Source organism: Aythya ferina (genome assembly GCF_964211825.1).
Source record: "Aythya ferina genome assembly, chromosome: 18".
Taxonomy (NCBI): domain Eukaryota; kingdom Metazoa; phylum Chordata; class Aves; order Anseriformes; family Anatidae; genus Aythya; species Aythya ferina.
Window position 1 is genome coordinate 5,047,278 of NC_140317.1, and position 19,963 is coordinate 5,067,240.

The 19,963-nt window shown below is 48.0% G+C and overlaps 3 protein-coding genes across 13 annotated transcripts; 1 reads left to right on the forward strand and 2 right to left on the reverse strand.

The window, feature by feature from the left end:
• Positions 1–11,230, reverse strand: JMJD6 (jumonji domain containing 6, arginine demethylase and lysine hydroxylase). 3 transcript variants are annotated; one of them, XR_014684570.1, is made up of 8 exons: positions 11,058–11,230; positions 9,378–9,766; positions 6,385–6,671; positions 4,956–5,091; positions 4,720–4,858; positions 3,915–4,042; positions 1,504–2,275; positions 1–430 (listed from the first exon to the last, which is right to left on the reverse strand). XR_014684570.1 is itself a non-coding variant. In XM_084492181.1 (7 exons), exons 1-7 carry the CDS (start codon positions 11,184–11,186, stop codon positions 427–429), a joined length of 1,212 nt encoding a protein of 403 aa, XP_084348307.1. In that variant the 5' UTR covers positions 11,187–11,230; the 3' UTR covers positions 317–426. The 3 variants fall into 3 exon arrangements, 2 of the variants coding, with proteins under 2 accessions (XP_084348307.1, XP_084348306.1); XM_084492181.1 differs by lacking the exon at positions 1,504–2,275 and having other exon boundaries at positions 317–430; XM_084492180.1 differs by lacking the exons at positions 1–430; positions 1,504–2,275 and having other exon boundaries at positions 3,661–4,042.
• Positions 11,231–11,373: 143 nt separating this feature from the next.
• METTL23 (methyltransferase 23, arginine) lies at positions 11,374–15,276 on the forward strand. 4 transcript variants are annotated; one of them, XM_084492187.1, is made up of 6 exons: positions 11,461–11,772; positions 11,860–11,964; positions 12,409–12,646; positions 12,992–13,076; positions 13,406–13,566; positions 14,821–15,001. In XM_084492187.1, the coding sequence occupies exons 1-6, from the start codon at positions 11,695–11,697 to the stop codon at positions 14,856–14,858; spliced, it is 705 nt and encodes a 234-aa protein (XP_084348313.1). In that variant the 5' UTR covers positions 11,461–11,694; the 3' UTR covers positions 14,859–15,001. The 4 variants fall into 4 exon arrangements, 2 of the variants coding, with proteins under 2 accessions (XP_084348314.1, XP_084348313.1); XM_084492188.1 differs by lacking the exon at positions 11,860–11,964 and having other exon boundaries at positions 11,374–11,772; positions 14,821–15,276; XR_014684571.1 differs by lacking the exon at positions 14,821–15,001 and having other exon boundaries at positions 12,409–12,777; positions 12,884–13,212; positions 13,406–13,748.
• SRSF2 (serine and arginine rich splicing factor 2) lies at positions 13,560–18,177 on the reverse strand. 6 transcript variants are annotated; one of them, XR_014684576.1, is made up of 6 exons: positions 18,039–18,177; positions 17,434–17,827; positions 16,735–17,045; positions 16,306–16,409; positions 15,520–15,631; positions 14,571–15,004 (listed from the first exon to the last, which is right to left on the reverse strand). XR_014684576.1 is itself a non-coding variant. In XM_084492189.1 (4 exons), the coding sequence occupies exons 2-3, from the start codon at positions 17,793–17,795 to the stop codon at positions 16,742–16,744; spliced, it is 666 nt and encodes a 221-aa protein (XP_084348315.1). In that variant the 5' UTR covers positions 17,796–17,827; positions 18,039–18,177; the 3' UTR covers positions 13,560–15,631; positions 16,735–16,741. The 6 variants fall into 6 exon arrangements, 2 of the variants coding, with proteins under 2 accessions (XP_084348315.1, XP_084348316.1); XR_014684573.1 differs by lacking the exon at positions 16,306–16,409 and having other exon boundaries at positions 13,560–15,004; XR_014684574.1 differs by having other exon boundaries at positions 14,067–15,631.
• Positions 18,178–19,963: the final 1,786 nt, after the last annotated feature.

A 19,963-nucleotide genomic window follows, 5' to 3' on the forward strand; every position in this document is an offset into this window, starting at 1 on the left:
TGAACTGAAATGGTTTTATTCCACACCACGACGAGCTCACAGGCACGGAGGAACACTCTGCGCTCCCCATCTTCCCGCTGTGCTTCTGGGGGAAGAGGCATGGGATTCCTGGCGCAGTGATCAGCCTTCCAAGCACGCTTCAGGTTTTCAGATGGCAAAGCTGAACCCAAAGCCGAACCATGCAGCCAAACAGCAGCAAGCTACTGCATGAGCCATCTTCCGTAAGTACTAACCATCAAGCCACCAAGGAGGGCAGGCAGCCTTGCTCCAACAGCAGGTGGTTGTTTAATAAGTGCTCACCTCACCAGGACAGAGCTGAGTGCTGAGCCTTCGCCTCCCGAGGCCACTATGTTCTTCCAAAAGGCAGCAGCTGAAGCCTGTTCTGTCTAGGAAGGACTAAATGGGTTGTGCAGGCTCCCAGGCTGTTCAACTGGGCAGGAAAAAAAAAAAAAAAGGCAACCTTGGCCAGAAATGCTAAAAGTTTGGGAAGTAGTTTCCTGGAAGAATCTGCAGCACTGTATGGAGCAAGCACGCTCACGTATGTCTGGCTATCACAGGAAATTCAGGAGTCAGGACAGCTAAGGAATGCACCACTAAACCTTCACTCCCTCTGTTTTTTCATCACACTGCTCCGACATAACTGACTAGTACAGAAGTTTCAGAAACAGAGATCCTGATGAATGGAGTTAGGATTCCCTCGTACAACAGGATATGGCCCAGTCTCCAAGAAAGGAGAGAGCATTTAAATAGGAAGAGACAGGCTTGAAAACAAAACAAAAACCCCAACAGCACAGACAAGCAATGTTCTGGCTTCCATCAAACCCAACAGAAAGAAAGAACTGTAAGAAAGTCATAATTAAAGACTGCCAATCTGCTTCTTAATACAGCTACCAGTGCCTGGGCCTTCATGATTAGTGAATGTGACCATTTCTGCTTCCAGGTTTCCTCTCCTAAAGAAGGATGGCTGATGTGAGCTCCAATCCCACCTCCTGGGTCTCAGGAGAGCACCCAAGGAAGCATCCCAAACTACAGCTGGCTTCTGGCTGCGCTGCTCAGATCGAGAAGGATCACCTCCTCACCTCCTTGCAGCATACCTCTGGCAAGACAGACCTTGCTGCTGACACTACCAGCACAAGCCCCTGCGAAAGAAAGCAACTCCAACAGATCCCTTGGGGATGAGCGCTTCACCTGGCATAACAGAAATGCACCTAACACAGACTTAAGCATCATATTGCATTTTTTTTTTTTTTAAAAAGCATAAAACAGCGTCCCCCCTCCCAGTCCTTTAAAATTGGCACTGCAAGGTCTGGAAATTTCTGAACCCATAGCCTCAAAGAAAAGCCGTTTATGTTTGTGAACTGCACTGGCCTGAACAAGCCCACGGCCTTGAAACTGTTCAGTATTTAAAGCCCAACAACTGTTGTTGCCATGTGAGTCAGCCTGACTTTGTCAGTTGGTACCCAGTGCTAAACATCACACCTGCACCTAGAGGAGCGTAATTACCTGCAAACACTGACTTTTCTCCCTCGTTTTTGCTGTGCAAGAAACTCCAGGATTCTCCTGCTCCATCGAGCTTCCTATCGCAAGGTGCTAGTGCATCTTTGTTACCACACAGAGCAGAAGTAAACCGCCTGCTGCTGGTTAGTGTGTCACACCTTTGATGCACGCGTGGAGGTAAGGGCCACAAAAGATGCTTCAGGTAGGTGGCCACCTCCACGGAAGTTGCTTCAGCATTTGGAGCATCCGTACCACCTTCCTTTCCTGAAATTCTGGTGCGAGATCTGCCAGACGTTCAGACGGGCCAGAAGGGCTGGTGTTCCTTTCCTCAAGTGTACAGGACAACATGTAAACATATGACAGTGTCAAAGCAAGGCAGGTTTCTAGGTTTACCTGCTGGTTTTAAAAAGAGTTCTTTAAAAACTGACCGTTGTCTTCCTCACCAGTTACGTGAACCATTAAATACTCGGCGCGTCCTTACCCAAAGATGGGCTCTTAGTGCACTCACTTGGGGCGCGGAGGGGACAAAGCATTGCACAATAATGGAGGTGGGGAGTTCCCCTTTCAGTTAGTAAGGAGCCAACCTTCGACAGCACGTAATGAAGATGGATGTTTGGACTGAAGAGTGACAAACAAACGTAAGGACCGTGAGAAACAGGAGCAGAGGGGGGTAGAACAGAGCTGGCTGGCTGCTAACGGAGCTTCAATCGGCAGCTGCCTCTAGGCGGGTGCTGTTATCTCTCAGGGGTAACTGCGGCCTCCACAAGATTCCCTAATCCTGTCAAAAAAAGGTACAACTGCCTGTCATCAACTATAGCATTTCCCCTCATACCAGGGCACAAGATCACAACATGCAGGTTAATTGTGTGATTTTACTTCCCCCACGATCGTACAGACTAGGTAAGATTCTGTGCTTGAAACTGTTTCTGTTAACTGATCCATCACACAGCTGGAGCAGAAATCCCACCCATCCTCACAGAGAGGAACAATCGACATTCAGGAAGAATGAAACCCAGAAAGAGGAGGTTCTAGGCAAGGTGCTAATTTTTAATACTTAAGATAATCAAAATGTGAAGGGCAAAGAACAGAAAAACACACAGGACTTTCAGCAGAGCAGATCTGCACACGTGGTCTGCTTTTGCAGCTTTATTTAAAGCAGGGGCTGCATTATGATTTGTTATCACCTGCTGCTTGTTCCCTGCCTGAAATCACAACTGTCTGCTGAAATGGGATTTGACAGCACTGTGACAAATTATTAAAACCTCTAGGGGAAAATAAGCAGTCAGCACAGCTCACTCCAACTGTTTAAGGATGCTCTGCACTTTAACTCAATTGTAGCCAGCTACAAGCAACTCCTGAAAACAAGAGAGCAAAATATCCCAGCCAGAAAAGTGGCAACACGGACAGGAGCAACCAGGTCTTTAGGCAGTACCTGGCCTAATAGGTAGGGTGTAAGGCTGAGAATCTGGACTTTCTCTGATAAATTACTTTTGCACAGCCTCTCTAGCAGACCACGCACTAAGTCACTGCAGCACTTGTACCCGTGCCAAACCTGGAGCATCCAACAGCTCAGGAACTAGACAGCACCCTAGTGCAGGCAGGCAGCTATTGCAGGAGCACTGGTTACCCAAACCACCAGGAGTTAGTTTGCTTCAGAATTTTGGCAAGCTTCTCTTATATGAGGAAAAATGCTTCATTTAGCAAAGACTTTCTGTGTTTGTTTGTTCTCCCCTGCAGTATACTCAGTTTCCTACTGTTTCTCTGTTTTTAGCCTGACAACTCAGAACTTCCTCATTAATTTTACCCCCCAGCAATTATCTATTCTTGGTTCTGCAGTGTTAGTATTCCCTCCATCCATCTTGACTGATGAGAAGCTTTTTTTTTTTTTGAACAGGTAAACACAGACATCTGTGATTTTGGATGAATTCTGCCTTTAACAGATAAAAGAGTGCGCCAAACTGAAGTAATCCAAGCCACAATGAAACAAGAGACACCATACAAGTACTTGAAGGTTTTCTGTTTGGACAGCAAGACATCTGAAACAGAGTCTGGCCTGACCATTCCGTAACTGTTCACTCATTATTTGTGCTCTAAAGGGAGCAATTAAAATACCCCACCTCTCTGATTAAAAAATATGCTTTCTCTATTAAAAAGACAACTAGAAAAAGTAATAAAACTGTTTATTAAATAATGTAGAAAATTCATTTTCTTTTTAAAAACACCAAGAATCTTAGTTTTCAGTTTGGAGCAACTTCATGGAAGGAGGGTATCACCCCTAGCCAACGGTGTCACACCCCCTAAGGATCCCCTTGCTCTCCACCCCTCTACTCAGCTCAGGACTTGTCCTATCCTACTGACAGCTCTGTCCTGCATTGTCTTTTGCTTGTTTAAAAGGAAAACAGTTGCCATCGGGTCACCTGGAGGAGCTGCGCTCTTTGCTGACACAGTCGTCTTGGGAAGTCGTGTCGCCGTTACCCATCATACTGCACGTTCGCCTCTTTTTCCTCCGGTGCATCATGCCCTCTGTCTCGGAGCCAGAGTCACACTGAAATACGAAGAGATGACCAGAATTCAGAGAAACTTGGTAAAACGTTTGTGCTACAGAATTCAGCACAAGAGCTGCCTCAGCAACCCAGAATAATGAACAAAGACCAGTCTAGATTAAACACATGAAATCAATTTTAAATTTAGTGATCAAAACCCAGAAACTGGCACGTTCTTAGATTTGGTCGTTGGCTAATGCAGCTTGGTGGCAAGACAACTGATGCATTCAGTTTGACTCCTAGAAGGATCTAATCATCTAAGAGCAGATTCAGCACTTTCTGACAAGTTTATGCCACTACAGTGAAGAGACTAACCGATAGTCTCTGTTCTGGACCTCAATCCCCCTTCCCATTTGAAAGGCATCCAGTTTGCTGCCATTTTATACAAGCATAGCTTAGCAAAATATGTGACAGATTTATATATTAGAGAAGCACAAATCAAAGAAGCCAAATTCATTTCCCAACAGAAGGATGGGCTTCAGCAGACAGAACCTGCTGGGAGCACAGATTCTTCCACAGTTTTTTTAGTTGCTTTCTAAAAAATTCTTCAGTAAGATGTGAATCTTAGGATATGGATTATGATTCAAGATAACACATGATCAGGTACGTAAATAACCAACTGCAGAATACAGATTACCTACTATAGTTTAAAAAAAAAAAAAAAAATCAAACCCATTACCTCTGAATCAGAGTCGGAGGAGCTAGAACTTGAGGAGCTGGACGAATCACTAGAGCTGTCAGAAGCAATACCAGTAGATTCCTGGAGATCAACCGAATCAGCCAAGGCTGCCAAGTCAGGATGCTCCTGCTTTAAGATCCTAAAAACAGTTCAAACATCAGCATTAACCCTTGAACAGTAACAGTTTTGCTTCCCTGTTTTAGAGAACACAAAGAGAGAGTTACTAACTCTCTTACCTGTACCACTTCCGTGACAGTTTGGGTCTCCCTCTTACTGTCTTGTGCCACACCACGGGGAAGTTGGTGCAGCTGGCAAAGTTCTGCGTGATGGCAATCGTCGTGTCGAGATTGAGAACCACGTGCCACCAGCCACCTGTAAACACAACACCAGTGACCACTTCTGGCTACGCAGCAGAAAGCACGCTGGAGAACAGCCACGCATCTTTTGCCCCACAGGAAATTAGACCTCATCTCCTGAGCCCAGGTGAGTTTGCCACAGGGTCTTGGGTCCTCAGTCTTATTTCAGGATTCATTCCAATCCTCTGCAGGTTCTTATTATAGAAGGCTGCACAATGCTCTGAGCAAGTCATCCAGCTCATGAACAGTACTTAAGATCTGACTCGACAGCAACACACTGGCTGCTGACAGCGTATTTAATAGCAAGAGCCATTGTAACCCAGACAGCACAGAGATCCTCTCTGTTAAGCTAGGGAACACTTTCCACACTGAATTAGTAAGGTTCTTATGATCACAGACCAACCTTTCATTTAAAAATAGATGCAAATTGGTTCCCCACACGGAATAAAAATAGGCAGCAATGTTCCTACACCCTACTTATAACCTCATAAGAAGACTATGGTATAATGGAAACCGACAGCTACAAAATCCTAACAGAAGGTACACCGAGGAGTCACTAATAACTGCCAAGACAATCACAAGGCACCCTTCAAACATGAAGTCAGCTATTAGAGCCGAGCAGGGTGGATAGAAGCTATGTGGCATGCTGCACAGAAACAATGCAAGATTTAGGGGTTGGAAGCTAGGCGCTGAACTCACCCACTCTATCCACTTGCCACCTCACCTCCTAGTTACAGTGGGGACACGCTGCACAGCCACCCTCCAGGAACAGCATCCTTATCAGATCTTTCTTTAGCTTTTGATTTCAAACACCAGATTAAGCATAACCACAGAGAAGTGGGCGGAATGCGTCAGTGACTTCAAGTTCTTTTCCCACAGCCAAGAAAAACACATATGCAGTCAGCCTACCCAGGCTACAAAATTCACTAATGAATTTGGTACAGTGTGTATAAACTCAAACATTTTTTTGTCTGAACGTTACTAATACTCAAACAGCTCTATTCTTTTATGCTTCGATCTCTTCTTATTTATGTAATTTAGTTCAGGATCACATTCCTATGATTCTGCAACTCGATTCCCATTTGGTTTGCCATCTGTACCACACGCAATCCTATGCTATAGGCCATTTATATGTCAAGACATTCAGAAAACCGCTGAATGGTCTCGAAGAGGGCCTCACAATATATAGTCCTCTCTTTCCTAAGAGATGAGCCACAAAATAATCTGAAATATTCTCTTTATCTCTATTATACACGTTAAAAACACGCTTTTCTCTGCCAGATTCACTTACCAGAGATACTGTACGTACCTGGTACAAAGACTGTCTCGCCTGGTTTCTGTAAGATTTCCAAGGGTTTGAACTCAGGGGGCCAGTTGGGGAGCTGTGTCCTGGGATAGATGACGTTGAACCACGTGATAGCTTCATCCTGCTGGTTCCCTCCCTCCTCTCGCGTCACTTTGATCAGCTCTCTGGGGGTGCTGGTGGGGAACAGGCACCAACGCTTGTGTCCCTGGACTAAGGCATTCCACGCGCTAGTTCCCAAGGGGTCGATGTGAATTCCTGTGCCAGACCGAGGCGGGCCCATCACAAACCACCTGCACGGAGAGGAAGAAGAATTCCTTTAGTCAGAAAGCAAGTTGCTGCTTTCTCTTTTCCTCACATTTCGACAGGCATTTACAGCTGTTAAGTTCTCATACAAGTTACCTCAATTGCTTTCTTCATTTACCTTCTTGAGATCGTTAGGCTCAGGCTACAGCAAATGATATGACACGGGTTTAAGCTAAGAACCAAAATGAATCAGGACAGGAAGGTCTCTAGGCCAAGGCAGTAGATAGCTTTGTAACACAAAATACAGCTATGAAACGTTAGCAGTTCTTCAAGAAAATAGACGCTGGCCTCAAGGTTTAAGCCTTCATGTTTTTGCAGCAATGTTTATGAACGTGGTTAAGTCACAATAGCCCGCATCAGGGCTCTTGCTATGCAGGAGGATGCTCCTAAGCCTCTGTTTTTCTAAAATTTGCTACTCATAAATAGAACCAGAACTACAGAACAATGAGGAACAAACAAAAAGCGACACAAATAAAGAGGAGAGTGAAGTTATGCAACCCAGGCCTGCCTCTGTGCCTTCTGTTCATGTACAAAAGGCTTTTTATTCCTATATTTAACTCGCTGGGGCTTATTCTTTTGTGGCAATTCAGGATTTGGCGTGTATATTCTCATTCCCAATTTGCAAAGCTTGTTTCTCCCTATGATGAAGTTTAGCTGCTACAGATATTTAACAGCAGCAGCACCTCCAATCGCTGCATAACAGAACAGTAAGACCTACTATACCAGATAAACCAGGGTAAGCCAGGTGATTTATTACCACACAGCAGGAGGAAGAAATGGCAGCAGCTGTTTAGAGGGAAGAAACTACAAAACCATGGATCTGAGTCTTCTTCCACTAAGACCTCTCCACTGGGTGGCTGACGGGCACTGATACTGAGCAAGAGGAGCTCAAATGTTCAAAAAATACCACCAGGCACAGAACTCTCCATCTCCCTTCCCAATCCAGGTATAAATTCAGCAACAAACTCACTGTTTGCTAGCACCGACTATAGGACTAAGTTTTGTTAGCACACTGGGTACTTCCTGCTTCATGAAAGCACCATAAAAACCAGGCCATTTGTCACTTCTCTTGTCAGAATTTACACAGGGAAGGCCTTTAAATTCTTCCTTAGCAACACTCTCACTTACCAGCATCTTTCTGCAGGAATTTAGTTTATGATGAACATAACCCAGTTGGCCACACCAAATTTACCATTAAAAACTTCAAGGCCTGTAACGTCAACTTAAAACAAATGACAGCAACATCATAAAAATCCCCCGAAACAAAACAGCTACTTCAGGGAACAGCTTCCAAGAATTACTGCCCTTATTTTAAGGAGGAACAACTCCAGTGAAGATGGCCTAAAAGGCACGAGTTCTCATTTAAGACCTGTACACTACCACACCTCTCAGCCCAGAAGTCAATCTGTAGAGCGCACATCTTGATCACATGGTTGGAAAGCATCACTTCTGGTTGATTTTTCCCTTGTGGCACTGAACTACTGAATAATCTTCAACCATTTCTGCACCTAGATTAAACTTCTACCCCCGGGAGGCATCAGATGTGCTCTACTGTATCACTTGTCTCAAAAAAGTGAGACCAAGCTCACATTTTCCAGAGCAAGGTGTAAGAATTATGAACACTAAGCTCACAAGCGACGAGCTCAGCACGTGTCTGTAGGTGGGGAGGGCATGGGATAAGGAGTATCAGTGTGAGTCACTGCTAGGTTACCTGGTTTATCTCTAACCCTGATAAACCATTCCCTGTCCTGTCAGAGCATTCAGTTACTGCTGGAGACTGCACCCACCCTGCTTTCGCATCTGATCCCAGCAGCAGATGCTCTAAACTCATGATAAAAGGTTTGGTTACAACTTTGTAAAGACACCTGCTCTTAAACAGAACTGGTTTCACACTTCACTCCTGAAGAAGCACAACTGAACTATTACTTCTACTATTATTCATTACTTGTTCTATTATATTTAAAGAACAAAAACCCATCCACATCAGAGCCTCGTGTCATTCAAAGGGCAAGGCTTTCTCTGACAATTATAATGTGGCTATAAAGGCTTTAATTACTTGGGAACATTCAGCTTATTCTATGCTATGAAGCACTACATTAATGCAAATGGCGATTACTTGAGCATCTACTAGCCAAAATACCAGGTTGCTGCACCTGGCTTCAGGAAGTGCCAACTCTTCAAATCAGATGCAAAAAAAGATGGGAAAATATTGTCCTGTATCCCCTGAAGGGGAGCTAAGAGCCAGCCTCCACACTTCATACTAATCTAGCTTAAGATCTTTACCTTGAAAGGACTGACTCATAATTAAACCAATTCCCACACTGCACATGAGCCACTGCAGCAAAGCCCAGGAGCTAGTCCTGAGGTACTTGAAAATGCGAAGGCCAGCAGGCAATGTCACACGCAGCAAGAAAGGAATCTTCATAGCTTTCGGGAGCTAGGTCCCTATTTATTTAAATCACACAAGTGAGGCAAACTAATTAAAAAAAATAATAATTACACCGGTGACAGGGCCAGAAGTCTCAACATACAAACCAGCTCTTCCCTTCTTCTGGGTTCCAGGCATGTGCTTGTTTCAGAACAGCTGATATAAAACTACAATTGCTTTATTTTAAAAAAAGCGGCACCTATGTAGGAATACCTAATGATGGGGAAAACACCTACTTGTATGTTGGTGTCTGTACCATACACACCTGTACGGAGGCCTTCGCTTCTCCCCCGCATACTGGAACAGGTCATCAGTGAAGAACTTGGGCACTTTGTAGTCCTCCAGGAGTTTCCTGCGCTTGGGATGCTCTCCGTAACTGCTGTCAAATATGTACAGCGGGCTGTCGTCGCGCGTGGTCTCCATGTACTCTATGTAGTATTTCATCTTCATCTTCACCGAATACCCGTCGTTGTCCTCCCCGCATTTGAACTTCTGGTTCCTGTACTTGCGTTTCAGCCGTTCCAGAGTCCACTTCTCCTGGGCAGACCAGCCCACCTGAGCGTTCAGCAGGACTACGGGCTTGTAAGGCTTTTCGTAACGCTCCACGAATTCTTCCACCGTTAACTGGAGCGCATCTGCCCTCTCCACATTATCCTGTGGAGCCGAGAGGGGAACACGGAGAATACAGAAGGTTGGGACAGCCTTTAACATCCCCGAGCTGCGCTCTCTGCATTGGCACGGAGGCGCTCACACTTCGTACCACGCACCACGAGGACATGGAGCTGCCTGTGCGTTATTTTAAGCTCCTGGAGGCTGCAGCCCTGCTCTCTGTGCCCAGCGGTAACACCAGCGGGCTGAGGCAGCGTTTGGCACCAGTCCCCAGCACGGTAACTCCCTGCCCTCACCCTATTTCAGGGCTCACTGCTCCCTCCTCGCCCCCTCTCCCGCTGCTCCCCAAGGAAAGGAAGGAGAGAGGAATTGGGGAAGGAGAGAGCACACGTGCTCCCCCTCGAGCTTCCACAGCCAGCACATCCCAAGGGCAGCTCCAACCTCCGGTACAGGGAGCTCCTGGGCTCCCAGTGCTTCCCCAGGCCCCAGCTTCCCCTCTCCCCCCAATTCCTTTCAGGGTCCCACTACTCCCCTCGGGTCCCCCTCAGCACCCTGCTGCCCTCAGCCTCCTCCCACCCCCTTCAGCCCCCCCCCAATTCCTTTCAGAACTCCCTCATCCCCCCCCCCTTCCCCTCAGAACCCCCCTCTTCCCTTCAAGAACCCCCCCACTTCCCCCCATTCCCCTCAGGACCCCCCCCTACTCTCTTCAGGTCCCTCCTCACCCCCTCAGGCTCCCCCCAGTGCAGACTCCCCCTTCCCCCTCCCTTTGGGACCCCCTGACCCCCCCCATTCCCTCAGAGCCCCCCCAGCTCCCTTAAAGACCCCCTCCCGGCTTCCACCCTTCCCATCAGGACCCCCCTGGTTTCCTCCCATTCCCTTCAGGACCCCTCCACGCTTTTTTCACGCCCCCTTATCCCTCCCCCTCTCCATCAGCCTCCCCCCCTTTCCCTCAGGACCCCCCTCCCGCTCTTTCGGTGCTCCCTTCACCCACCCCCCCCATTTCCCCTCAGAGCTCCCTTATTCCCTTCAGCCTCCCACCCCCCAATCCCCTCAGGATCCCAACATCCCCCTCAGAGCTGCCCCCCCAATCCCCTCAGGACCCCCCCCGGTCCCCTTCAGACCCCTTTCACCCCCCCCAATCCCCTCAGAGCTCCCCTATTCCCCTCAGAGCTGCCCCCCAACCCCCTCAGGACCCCCTCCCAGCCCCCCATTCCCCTCAGGACCTCCCTCAATCCCCTCAGGATCCCCCTCACCCCCTTCAGGACCCCATTTCCCCCCCCTCACCCCCTTCAGGACCCCGTTTCCCCCCAAAAATCCCCTCAGGGCCCCCCCTCACCTTGCAGGCGGCGGGGCTGAGCGGGAAGGTCTCGCAGTAGTTGTGCCGGGTCCAATCGAGCGAATCCTTCAGCTCGGGCCGGGCGCTGCGCTTCGCCTCGCGGATCCGCTTCTTGCTCTTGTGGTTCATGGTCGGCACCTGAGGGGGTCCCCGAGACCCCCCCAGCCCCCGCCCGCACCTTCCAGAAATTTCACCCCCCGGCCGCCGCCGCCGAGAGCCCGCCCTCGCCGCGCTCCCATTGGCCAGCCGCGCCGCCGTCTTCCGTCACGCCTCGCCCGCTGATTGGGCGGAGAGGGGGAAGGAGGGGAAAGAGGCGCGGCGCGGCGGCCATCTTGGGAAGGGCGGTGCTGGCGGCGGGCGGGAGGGAGAGGAGGCGGCCTAGCGGGGCGCGCCCGGAGCGGGGAGGGCCGCCCGCCACCCGCCTCGCCGCTTCCCCTCGCCTCCCCCTCAGCCTCCCGGGGCCAGCCGGCCGCTCGGTGGGACCGTACGGGCTGAGGCCATACTGCGGCCTAGCGCCGGGCTTCGCGGAGGCGAAGCCAGCCCGGCGGCGCTCCGCGTGAGGCAGCAACCTGGCAAGGCTGCCATTGGCCAGCGCCTCCCGCTGCCGTGACGTGGCGGCGGCCGATTGGGCGAGGCCATGGCGGAGCCGCGGCGGTTCCGGTTCGCGGAGGAGGGGGGCGGGCGGCGGGAGGCGCTGACGCTGCGCGTGCCCGAGGTACCGGCACGGGGGGGGGGGGGCGGGGAGAAGGGAACCGGGGGGGGGCAGCGGGGGGGTCCCGGTTGCAGCGCGGTCGTGTTGCAGGTTCCCGACCGCCGCTACGGCCTCTACGTCTGGCCCTGCGCCGCCGTGCTGGCACAGTTCGTCTGGTCCCGGCGGGGAGCGCTGCCCGGCCGCAGGGTGCTGGAGGTAACGGGGGGGCCCCAAGGTGCTCTGAGCACCCCAGGTGGGGGCGGCGGGGGGAGGGCGGGCTGTGAAAAGCATGAGAATTGCTGTAAAATGGGCCTCGTGCGATGCTTTGCTTCACAGGCAGGGCAGGGGAGCCCTCCTGCAGCTCCTAGAGCCCCACTTCTGCAATTAATTGCTTAATTAATCAATTGCTTAATTGACCAACTGCTTAAATAATTAAGTTAATTAATTAATCAAATTAATCAGCTACTCAGACAAGCCCCCAAGCAGTTACCCCTCAGGTCACTGCTCTCTCTCTCTGAGGAGCATCTTCCCTGAGCCGCAGGGTGTGAGGGCTGTGGGGCAGCAAGACACCCCACCACCACCACCACCCTTCCCCCTCCTACGTTCCCCCTCGTTCACGGAATCCCTCACAGAACCCCTCTCCTTCCCCTCTCCTTCCAGCTCGGAGCAGGCGTGAGCCTCCCCGGAATAGTGGCTGCCAAGTGCGGGGCCGAGGTGCTGCTGTCGGACAGCGAGGAGCTGCCCCAGTGCCTGGAGAACTGCCGGCGGAGCTGCCTGATGAACGCCCTGCCCCACCTACCCGTTCTAGGCATCACCTGGGGGAGGATGTCTCCCCAGCTGCTCTCTCTGCCTCCCATAGATGTTATTTTAGGGTCTGATGTCTTTTTTGACCCAAAAGGTAGGGTGACACTCTCAGGTGGCTTTGGTTTGGGACAAACTGCAAGGACTTTTCCTTTCCAAACACTGTCAAAAAAAAATCAAATGACAGATTTTTACAGGGATACTGTAAGTGAACTCGTTATTCTTGGGGTAAGTAATATGAAACTATCATAAATACTACTGGAAGATAAATTATCAGAAAATTGGAATAATTAGCTAACTGCTCAAGGCCATCCTTCTCAAATTTCTCCTACAGATGCACTTTACCTTGATTTTCAACCACTGTTTCATATAAGCAGACATTTAACTACTCTATGAATCTGGAGACTAACGAAGACTGCTCTATCTCCTCCCAACTATGCAGACTTCGAAGATATTTTAACTACAGTTTACTTCTTGCTGGAAAAGAATCCACAAGCTCAGTTCTGGACTACTTACCAAGTCCGAAGGTAAGCATTTTTGTACGTGTAGGACTGAGAACTTTAATCCTGCCTCAGCTCGTTTACATCACCAGAGAATGCCAACTTCTCAGAGGCACAACTGCACTGATTCCAAAGGCTAAGCTGCTCTCAGACTGTGAATCAGGTTGGTATTAGCCAAATAAATCCTGGGAGCATCAGATAAAAGCAGCTGACCCCAGGTTTATTGTCGAATAGAGAACAGTAAACAAACTCAGTGTTGGGGCATCATATTTAACTTTGGTGACAGCCTCCTCTAATCCCTGCTGAAGTTCCCCACTCGGGTTGTGTTTTCATGCATTGACGTTCCCTCCCCTCAGTGCTGACTGGTCTATCGAGGCTTTGCTCTACAAGTGGAAGCTGAAGAACACCCCCATTCCGTTACATTCCTTCGGTGCAGACAAAGAGCACCTGGCTGGCTCTTCACTACCAGGCAGACATACAATTGAAATGATGATCATCTCACTGGCAAGATCAGATGGTACTTAAGTTTATTCCACTTGTTGGTTCCAATACAAGATGATATTTAACTTTTACTTTAGCATGGATCTGCAGAGAACAGTCTGATTTACAGCAAACCTCATGCGTATTTTTTTGGGAAGCAGACCCCCTCAGCAGTACTTAAAACATGCATTGTAAAAATAAAGCTGTTCATTTGTTTAACTATGGCTTTTGAGAAATTTGTCCTCCTTCCCAAAGACCATGTAATAGTTCAAAAGACTCAATTCCATTATGTAAGCCACTACACAACATAGCTTAACAACCTGACAATCCACAAGATCCAACTTAAATTCACAACTTCAGCTATGAAGAAAGGTTAACCGCACTCTTTCAAGATAAAAAAATATCCCCTTAGGATCGGTTGCCCAGGACTGAAGCTCTTTCCTGAAGGTTTGTATACAAAAAGCCAGTCCCTTTGTTTTTAAGTGACTATGTAGACTGCTGTTAGACACGCAGTCCTGGAACACACAAGCTCCTCAGTTTGTAGAAAAGTACTTTTAATCCTCAGTCAAGCCAGATTGCAAGTATTCAGATCTTCCCATTCCCGTTAAAACATACATGCATAAAGTTAACAAGGCATTACAATAACCCTTGACATGTGACAGTTGACATTACAATTCAGTTGGTATCCAAATCAAGAAGAAAAAATCATTACTGTAAGATTAGCTACCATCAAGCAGCAGCCTGTTGAGGCAGGGCAAGCACACAGCAAATGCAATTAGTACTGCTCAGTGTGTATCTTCCATAACAATGTCCAACAGACCTGTCTGATTTCATGTTTATCATCTGGTGTGCAACACTAGTCATACAGCATTCGGGTTAGTCACAATACTAGTAAGTTTGCCCATAGTAACTTAAAAGCAACCCCAGTGGATAAAATTTAGAAGCAGTAGAATGCATTCAGTTACTATATAGAAGTTAAACATTGACAGTATAATTGCAGAAATCTTTTCAAGCTAAAAATAAGCTGACTCGGACATTACGTTGAGAAAAGTTAACACAGAAAAATGTTTAATATTAACTACAGAGACAGTGGGTATAGTACAGGATGTCTTAAGCAAAAGATACACCAATCAGTACTTACAGAGGAATGAACCATTTCTTTCTTAACATTACATTTCTCAAATGCAAGTTCATATATGCATGTTGGCAAGATTTACCATTCTGGAAAAAATAAGGTGTGTATATCATCAGCTAGATGTGCTCACTGTATGCTCCGTTATTTTTATGCAAGGCCCGGGTGACTGGAAGTGCAGTTGTCAGGCATTTTAATTAACTGGACAGCCATTTGTTTCTGCACGACAAGGCATCGTTACACAGGAGCAATCAGGAGAAAACAGGAAACAGCCAAGCACTCTGCACTGCAACACGCCACCTTAACAGCTAACCAGCATTACTCAACTGCTACACAACTGCGCCTAGTGCACAAAAATACATAAGAGAAGAGATTAGAATTGAGTCTGATAAAACAATCCTTTCAAACATCAACTGTCACCTGAAAAGATTTCTACCAATTTGGATTTGAAGATACTATTTGAATTCAAAGTAAAAAAGCATTTACAGTAAATTTCAAATTGTAGTTTTGCAGATTTTTATTTAAGTAATAAAGACAAAATTGAGCATACTTTCTTTCCTTCTTTTTTTTTTTTGACAGTTAGCTACTCAGCATGTAACGGCTGCATATTTCCTCAGTATGAAACTTGAGGCAGCAAGTTGCCATCAGTTTAATTTCAAATAAAAGTCAGCACTATATAAACAAAAATGAAGTTTTACCTCAAATATCCAAGCCAATAATGAAATCGGTAGTCGTTCACTTCACTAAATTACAAGAAATTTGAATAACAGCAACAAAATGGCACATAAAAATGTAAAATCTGCCACTTGAGGCGCAACTTAAACAAGTAAAAAGTTAGACAAAATGTTACAAAATAACCTTTTCAACAGCTGGTTGCTCGGGCCAGGGGTCTCTCCCATGGACTGAAGACTCAAGCGATCTTTTCCCCCCAAAGGCGTCCTTTAGGTAGGCTCTCATTTATCTGATGCATCTAGGTTTGAAGAAAGAAGAGTTCAGCTAGGTTTCTAACCTTGTGTGTTTGTTTTTTTCACTTGTGTGGATGACTTCACGTATATTTCTAGTTGTGTTTCAACTGGCTTTGCCTAATTTCTTAAAGTTTTAGGAATTACCACAGTGTTCCACCTCCCCCCAGGTGTTGCTTTAATTCAGAGGCCAAATGTAAGGTTCTGCCGAAGCATTAAGTTACGAAGAAGAATAAGCATCAGGCTGTAGGTTGAGCCACCATTAACTTGAAACCAGCCTGTTTAACGATAAATTATTAACAGTTAAATAAAAGTTATATAAAAGTTATAAATCTAACACTGCTCAATAAAAACTTAACTAAACTCTAATTAGCATTCAAAACAAAGTGTCACTACTTTGGCTACAATTATCTAACTTCAGAGCTAGCTCAGGCCCTTTCCTTTTAAAAAATAGGACCAAACAGTTTGAAGGGTTAAAGACACACTATCCTTTCCCCACCCGGTGTGTATCCTTAGAAGCCTCTTCAAGTTGTCCACTTGAGGAAAAATTAAGTTTCCGTTGATTTCTCGTTGCAATGAATTTGCCACTTTTCTAGAACAGTTACCTCCAGTCAGTATAACGGCCACTGAACCGATCTTCCATTATAAAAGGATAGTGTATCTTTAACATTTAAAGACAAACCTGCTCCAACACACGCCCACAGAAACTGGTCCCTGGAGGATCAGCCAAATCAGTTAAAATCTGCAATACTGGCCAATATTCTTTTAGCAAACAGGAGACCGCAGCTTTAAAGGGGAAAATGCAGATGTTGGATAAATACAGTAAGAAATAGTCATTTTCATCATAGGTTGCGTCTCATACAATATTTTATTAAAATCAAGCCATTAATCTCTCAACAAAACATGAAAATTTTCTGTGTAGAAAGCCCTTTGGTATTAATTTCCCTAAACCAATAACCAAAAAGCACTGCTCAAGAAAGAAAAAAAGCTAACAACGTGCCCCATTAGGATCCACCTGGTTCAGGCTATTAATGCTAAAAACTACCCAACACCCCACTGAAGTGCTACAATAAAGTAACATGCAAGGTGTGCTGATCCCGAGGTACATTACCATTTTCCTAGGAGGATACAGCTCCTTCTTCTTCCGGAGACTTGGGAGGGCTCTTAGACCTGGATCTGGAGTTGGATTCCCTCTTTGATGCAGGTGGAGGGCTTCTAGATCTAGACCGAGATCTTGATCTGGACCGGGATCTGGACACAGACGAGGACTTTGACTTGGATCTCCTGGCAGATCTGGACTTGGATGTGGAGCGAGACCGAGAGCGTGTGCGGGAGCGGGATTTGGACCGACTGTAACGAGACCGACTGCGGGACCTAGAGCGGCTCCTGCTCCTAGATCGGCTGCGACGGCGTCTTCTAGGGCTAAAACACAACAAGAGAGGGGGGAAAAAAAGTGTGTTAAAAGTCGAACGCAGGCGGCGCAACAGTCTGCCGCGACTACTTCGGGACAGGGCAGGCGAAACGGGCCCCACGTGGGCGAGAAAACGAGTTAAGAGGGCGCCATTGTTCAAGAGTGAGTGGCCGGGGGCTAAATCTAGTAGCGAGAGAAACCCTCCCGCTCCCAGACAACTCCACGAGACAACTCCACGTGCTCTCAGCGCCAACCCCCTCACTCCCTCCCCAGGTCGAAACTCACTTGGGAAGGGAAACAAAACGAAGCAGCCCCACCGCACACACACGTGTATCAGCCGGGGCTCCTTGCCTTGCTCCTGAGACACCGCCGGTCCCTTCCACCCTTCTAGGCGCTCACCTGCGGCTGCGGCGGCCGTAGCCGCTGCTCCCATAGCGGCGTGGAGGCGGCCCCCGGCGGCTGTGGTGCGAGTCGGGGGGCCGGCCGTAGCGGGCCATCTGCACCCGCAGCTCCCGGCCATCCAGCACGGCCCCGTCCATCGCGTCCATGGCGTCCTCGGCGTCGCGTTTGTCGTGGAAACGGACGAAGGCGAAGCCTCGGCTCTCCTTAGTGTAGCGGTCCCGGGGGATGTAGACGTCGCCGACCCGGCCGTATTTCTCGAAGACCCTCCGGAGGGTGTCCGGGGAGGTGCGGTAGGTCAGGTTGTCCACCTTGAGGGACGTCATGCCCTCCACGTCCGGCGGGGGGCGCCCGTAGCTCATGGCGGGCAACGACCCCCGAGGGGCAGCGGCGGCTGAGGAGAAGAAACCCGAAGGAAAGCGGCGTGTGCGTGTGGGGAGCCGGCAGGAGGCGGCGCGGCCCGGCGCGCGAGGGGGGGAGAGGCCTCACAGCGGCCTCACAGCACATAGAGGGGAGGGGAGGGAAATAAAAATAAAACAAAAAAACGCGGAGAAAGGAAAGAGAAGAGCTCCTCAACGGGGAGACGAAGGGGGGCAGGCACCCACCTCGGGGCTCCGGGAGGCGGCCGAGGGCCGGAGCGGGGACGAGGCGCCGGCAGCCACCGCCCGCGCCCGCCGCTGTGAGGAAATGAGCGGGGCGCCGCCCGCGCGCGCCTACTTAACGCCACAAAATGGCCGCCGCCGCCCCGGAAGAGAAATTGGGGGGTGGTGGTGGGGATTCACCTCTCCCCGACGCTTTTTAAAATCTTTTTTCTATTTTTTTTTTTTCTAATCAGCCGCCCTTCCCTGAGGCGGAAGGTGGAAATTTAGTGTTTAAGTGCCCGGCTCGCCGCCGTTTTAAAGCGGCCGTTGAAGGCTGCTGTGGCGTGACCCGGAAAGAATGGGAGGAGGCGGGGAAAATTTGAACGATTTGTGCTGAAAACGGCCCAAAATCGGAAATAAGCCGAGGGTTGGCTATTCTAAGGGTGGGAGGGAGAGGGGTGGGCAACCCCTACCGTGTGGGAAAACAAAATAATAAAAAATAAACTTAACGAAGGGAAGCGCCCCCCGTGAGGGAGGGGGGAGGTGACGGTTTAAAATGGCGGCCGCTGAGGGGAGGTGAGGGGGGAGGTAGCGTGCGGGGCTGTGGCTGGGCCCGGCGGGCTGCCTGCTGCTCCGTGCCGCCTCGTCCTGCCCTCGGCTTCCCCTAAAAAGAGGGAACCTTCCCCTGAAGCCGCCCCGGTTTGCTCGAGCTCCTGGCCACGCTGTGGTGGGGGCACGAAGCGGGGTGCTGGTGGAGGGGAGTGGGTGCCCCTCGGGCACGCCTCAGGCACCGGGACGCTCCTGGCACTACGGCGGTTTCCACCCGGCGTGTTGAGGCCTGGGGGAATCAAAGCTGAGAAATATTGGAGCTTTAAGCTGCTGGTGCCGTCGGATACGCTGAAAGTTTGTGTCCAGGCAACGTGTGTGGTGAAAGCGGAGCGAGGGAGATCTGCCCTTGTGGAAGGAGGGCAAACAAGTTCCCTGGGTTTTGCTAGAGAAGTCATAAAAGCCCTCCAAGTTGTCACTCTAGGCACTCAATAAAAGCCACAAACATAAACTGCAATATCTACTTCGTAAAACAACACTGGATCTTTCTACTCATCTGTTCTGAAATCCCTTATTAATAGAAATAAAAACACAGTATTGGTATGAGTAAAGAGAAAAAAAAAAGGAGAAAGCAATTTCAGATTTAGTATTAAAATCCTTATTCTTACTGTAATTGTGTTTAATAAACTTTTTTATTTACACTGAAGTACAAAATAAAATTGCATGGATACAAACCCAGAAGCAATGATTTGTTTCTTGCTACAAAGGAATTAAATAACCTAGCTTTTTAAACATACTTTATTGCTTCATGCTATATTGTTCTTTTCCTGCTCAGATACTTTTGATTCAAAATTTTCTGATTCATCTGCTGAAATCCTTCAAAATCCTATCTTTCCAACAATTTCCTTAAAATGACACAAGGAGCTTCCTCTGTTTCTTTTCTCCTTATATTGATTTGAAGTGAGTTTCACAATAAGTTCAAATCGATATAACCTACTGTGGCCAGCACACCAGCTCAATTTTCCATGTAGCTGGGTGAATGTTTTTGCTAGTACAAGGGGAAAAAAGCAGCATGAGTGGAACACAGTGGCTAGAGGCATTGGAAACATGGGATTTATTTTTTTTTAAATGACAGCTTAAAGTAACCATAAAAGCTGGATCTTAAAAATCCAACTGAACTGTACATACTTAATGTAGGAAAATAAGTTAGCTTCACCTGAATTAAAAGCAGCACCTTGATATTCTCATTTCATCTTTGTAAAGCGGCTTCTGCATGGTTCCATTGACTTTTTTCAAGTAAAAGTTGTTTAAAAGGTAAAATTTACATTTTTAGAAAATACAACTCAAGAATTTAAAAATAATATTAAACACGGTAGCTGAGGTATGGATTTTGTTTTAGTCCT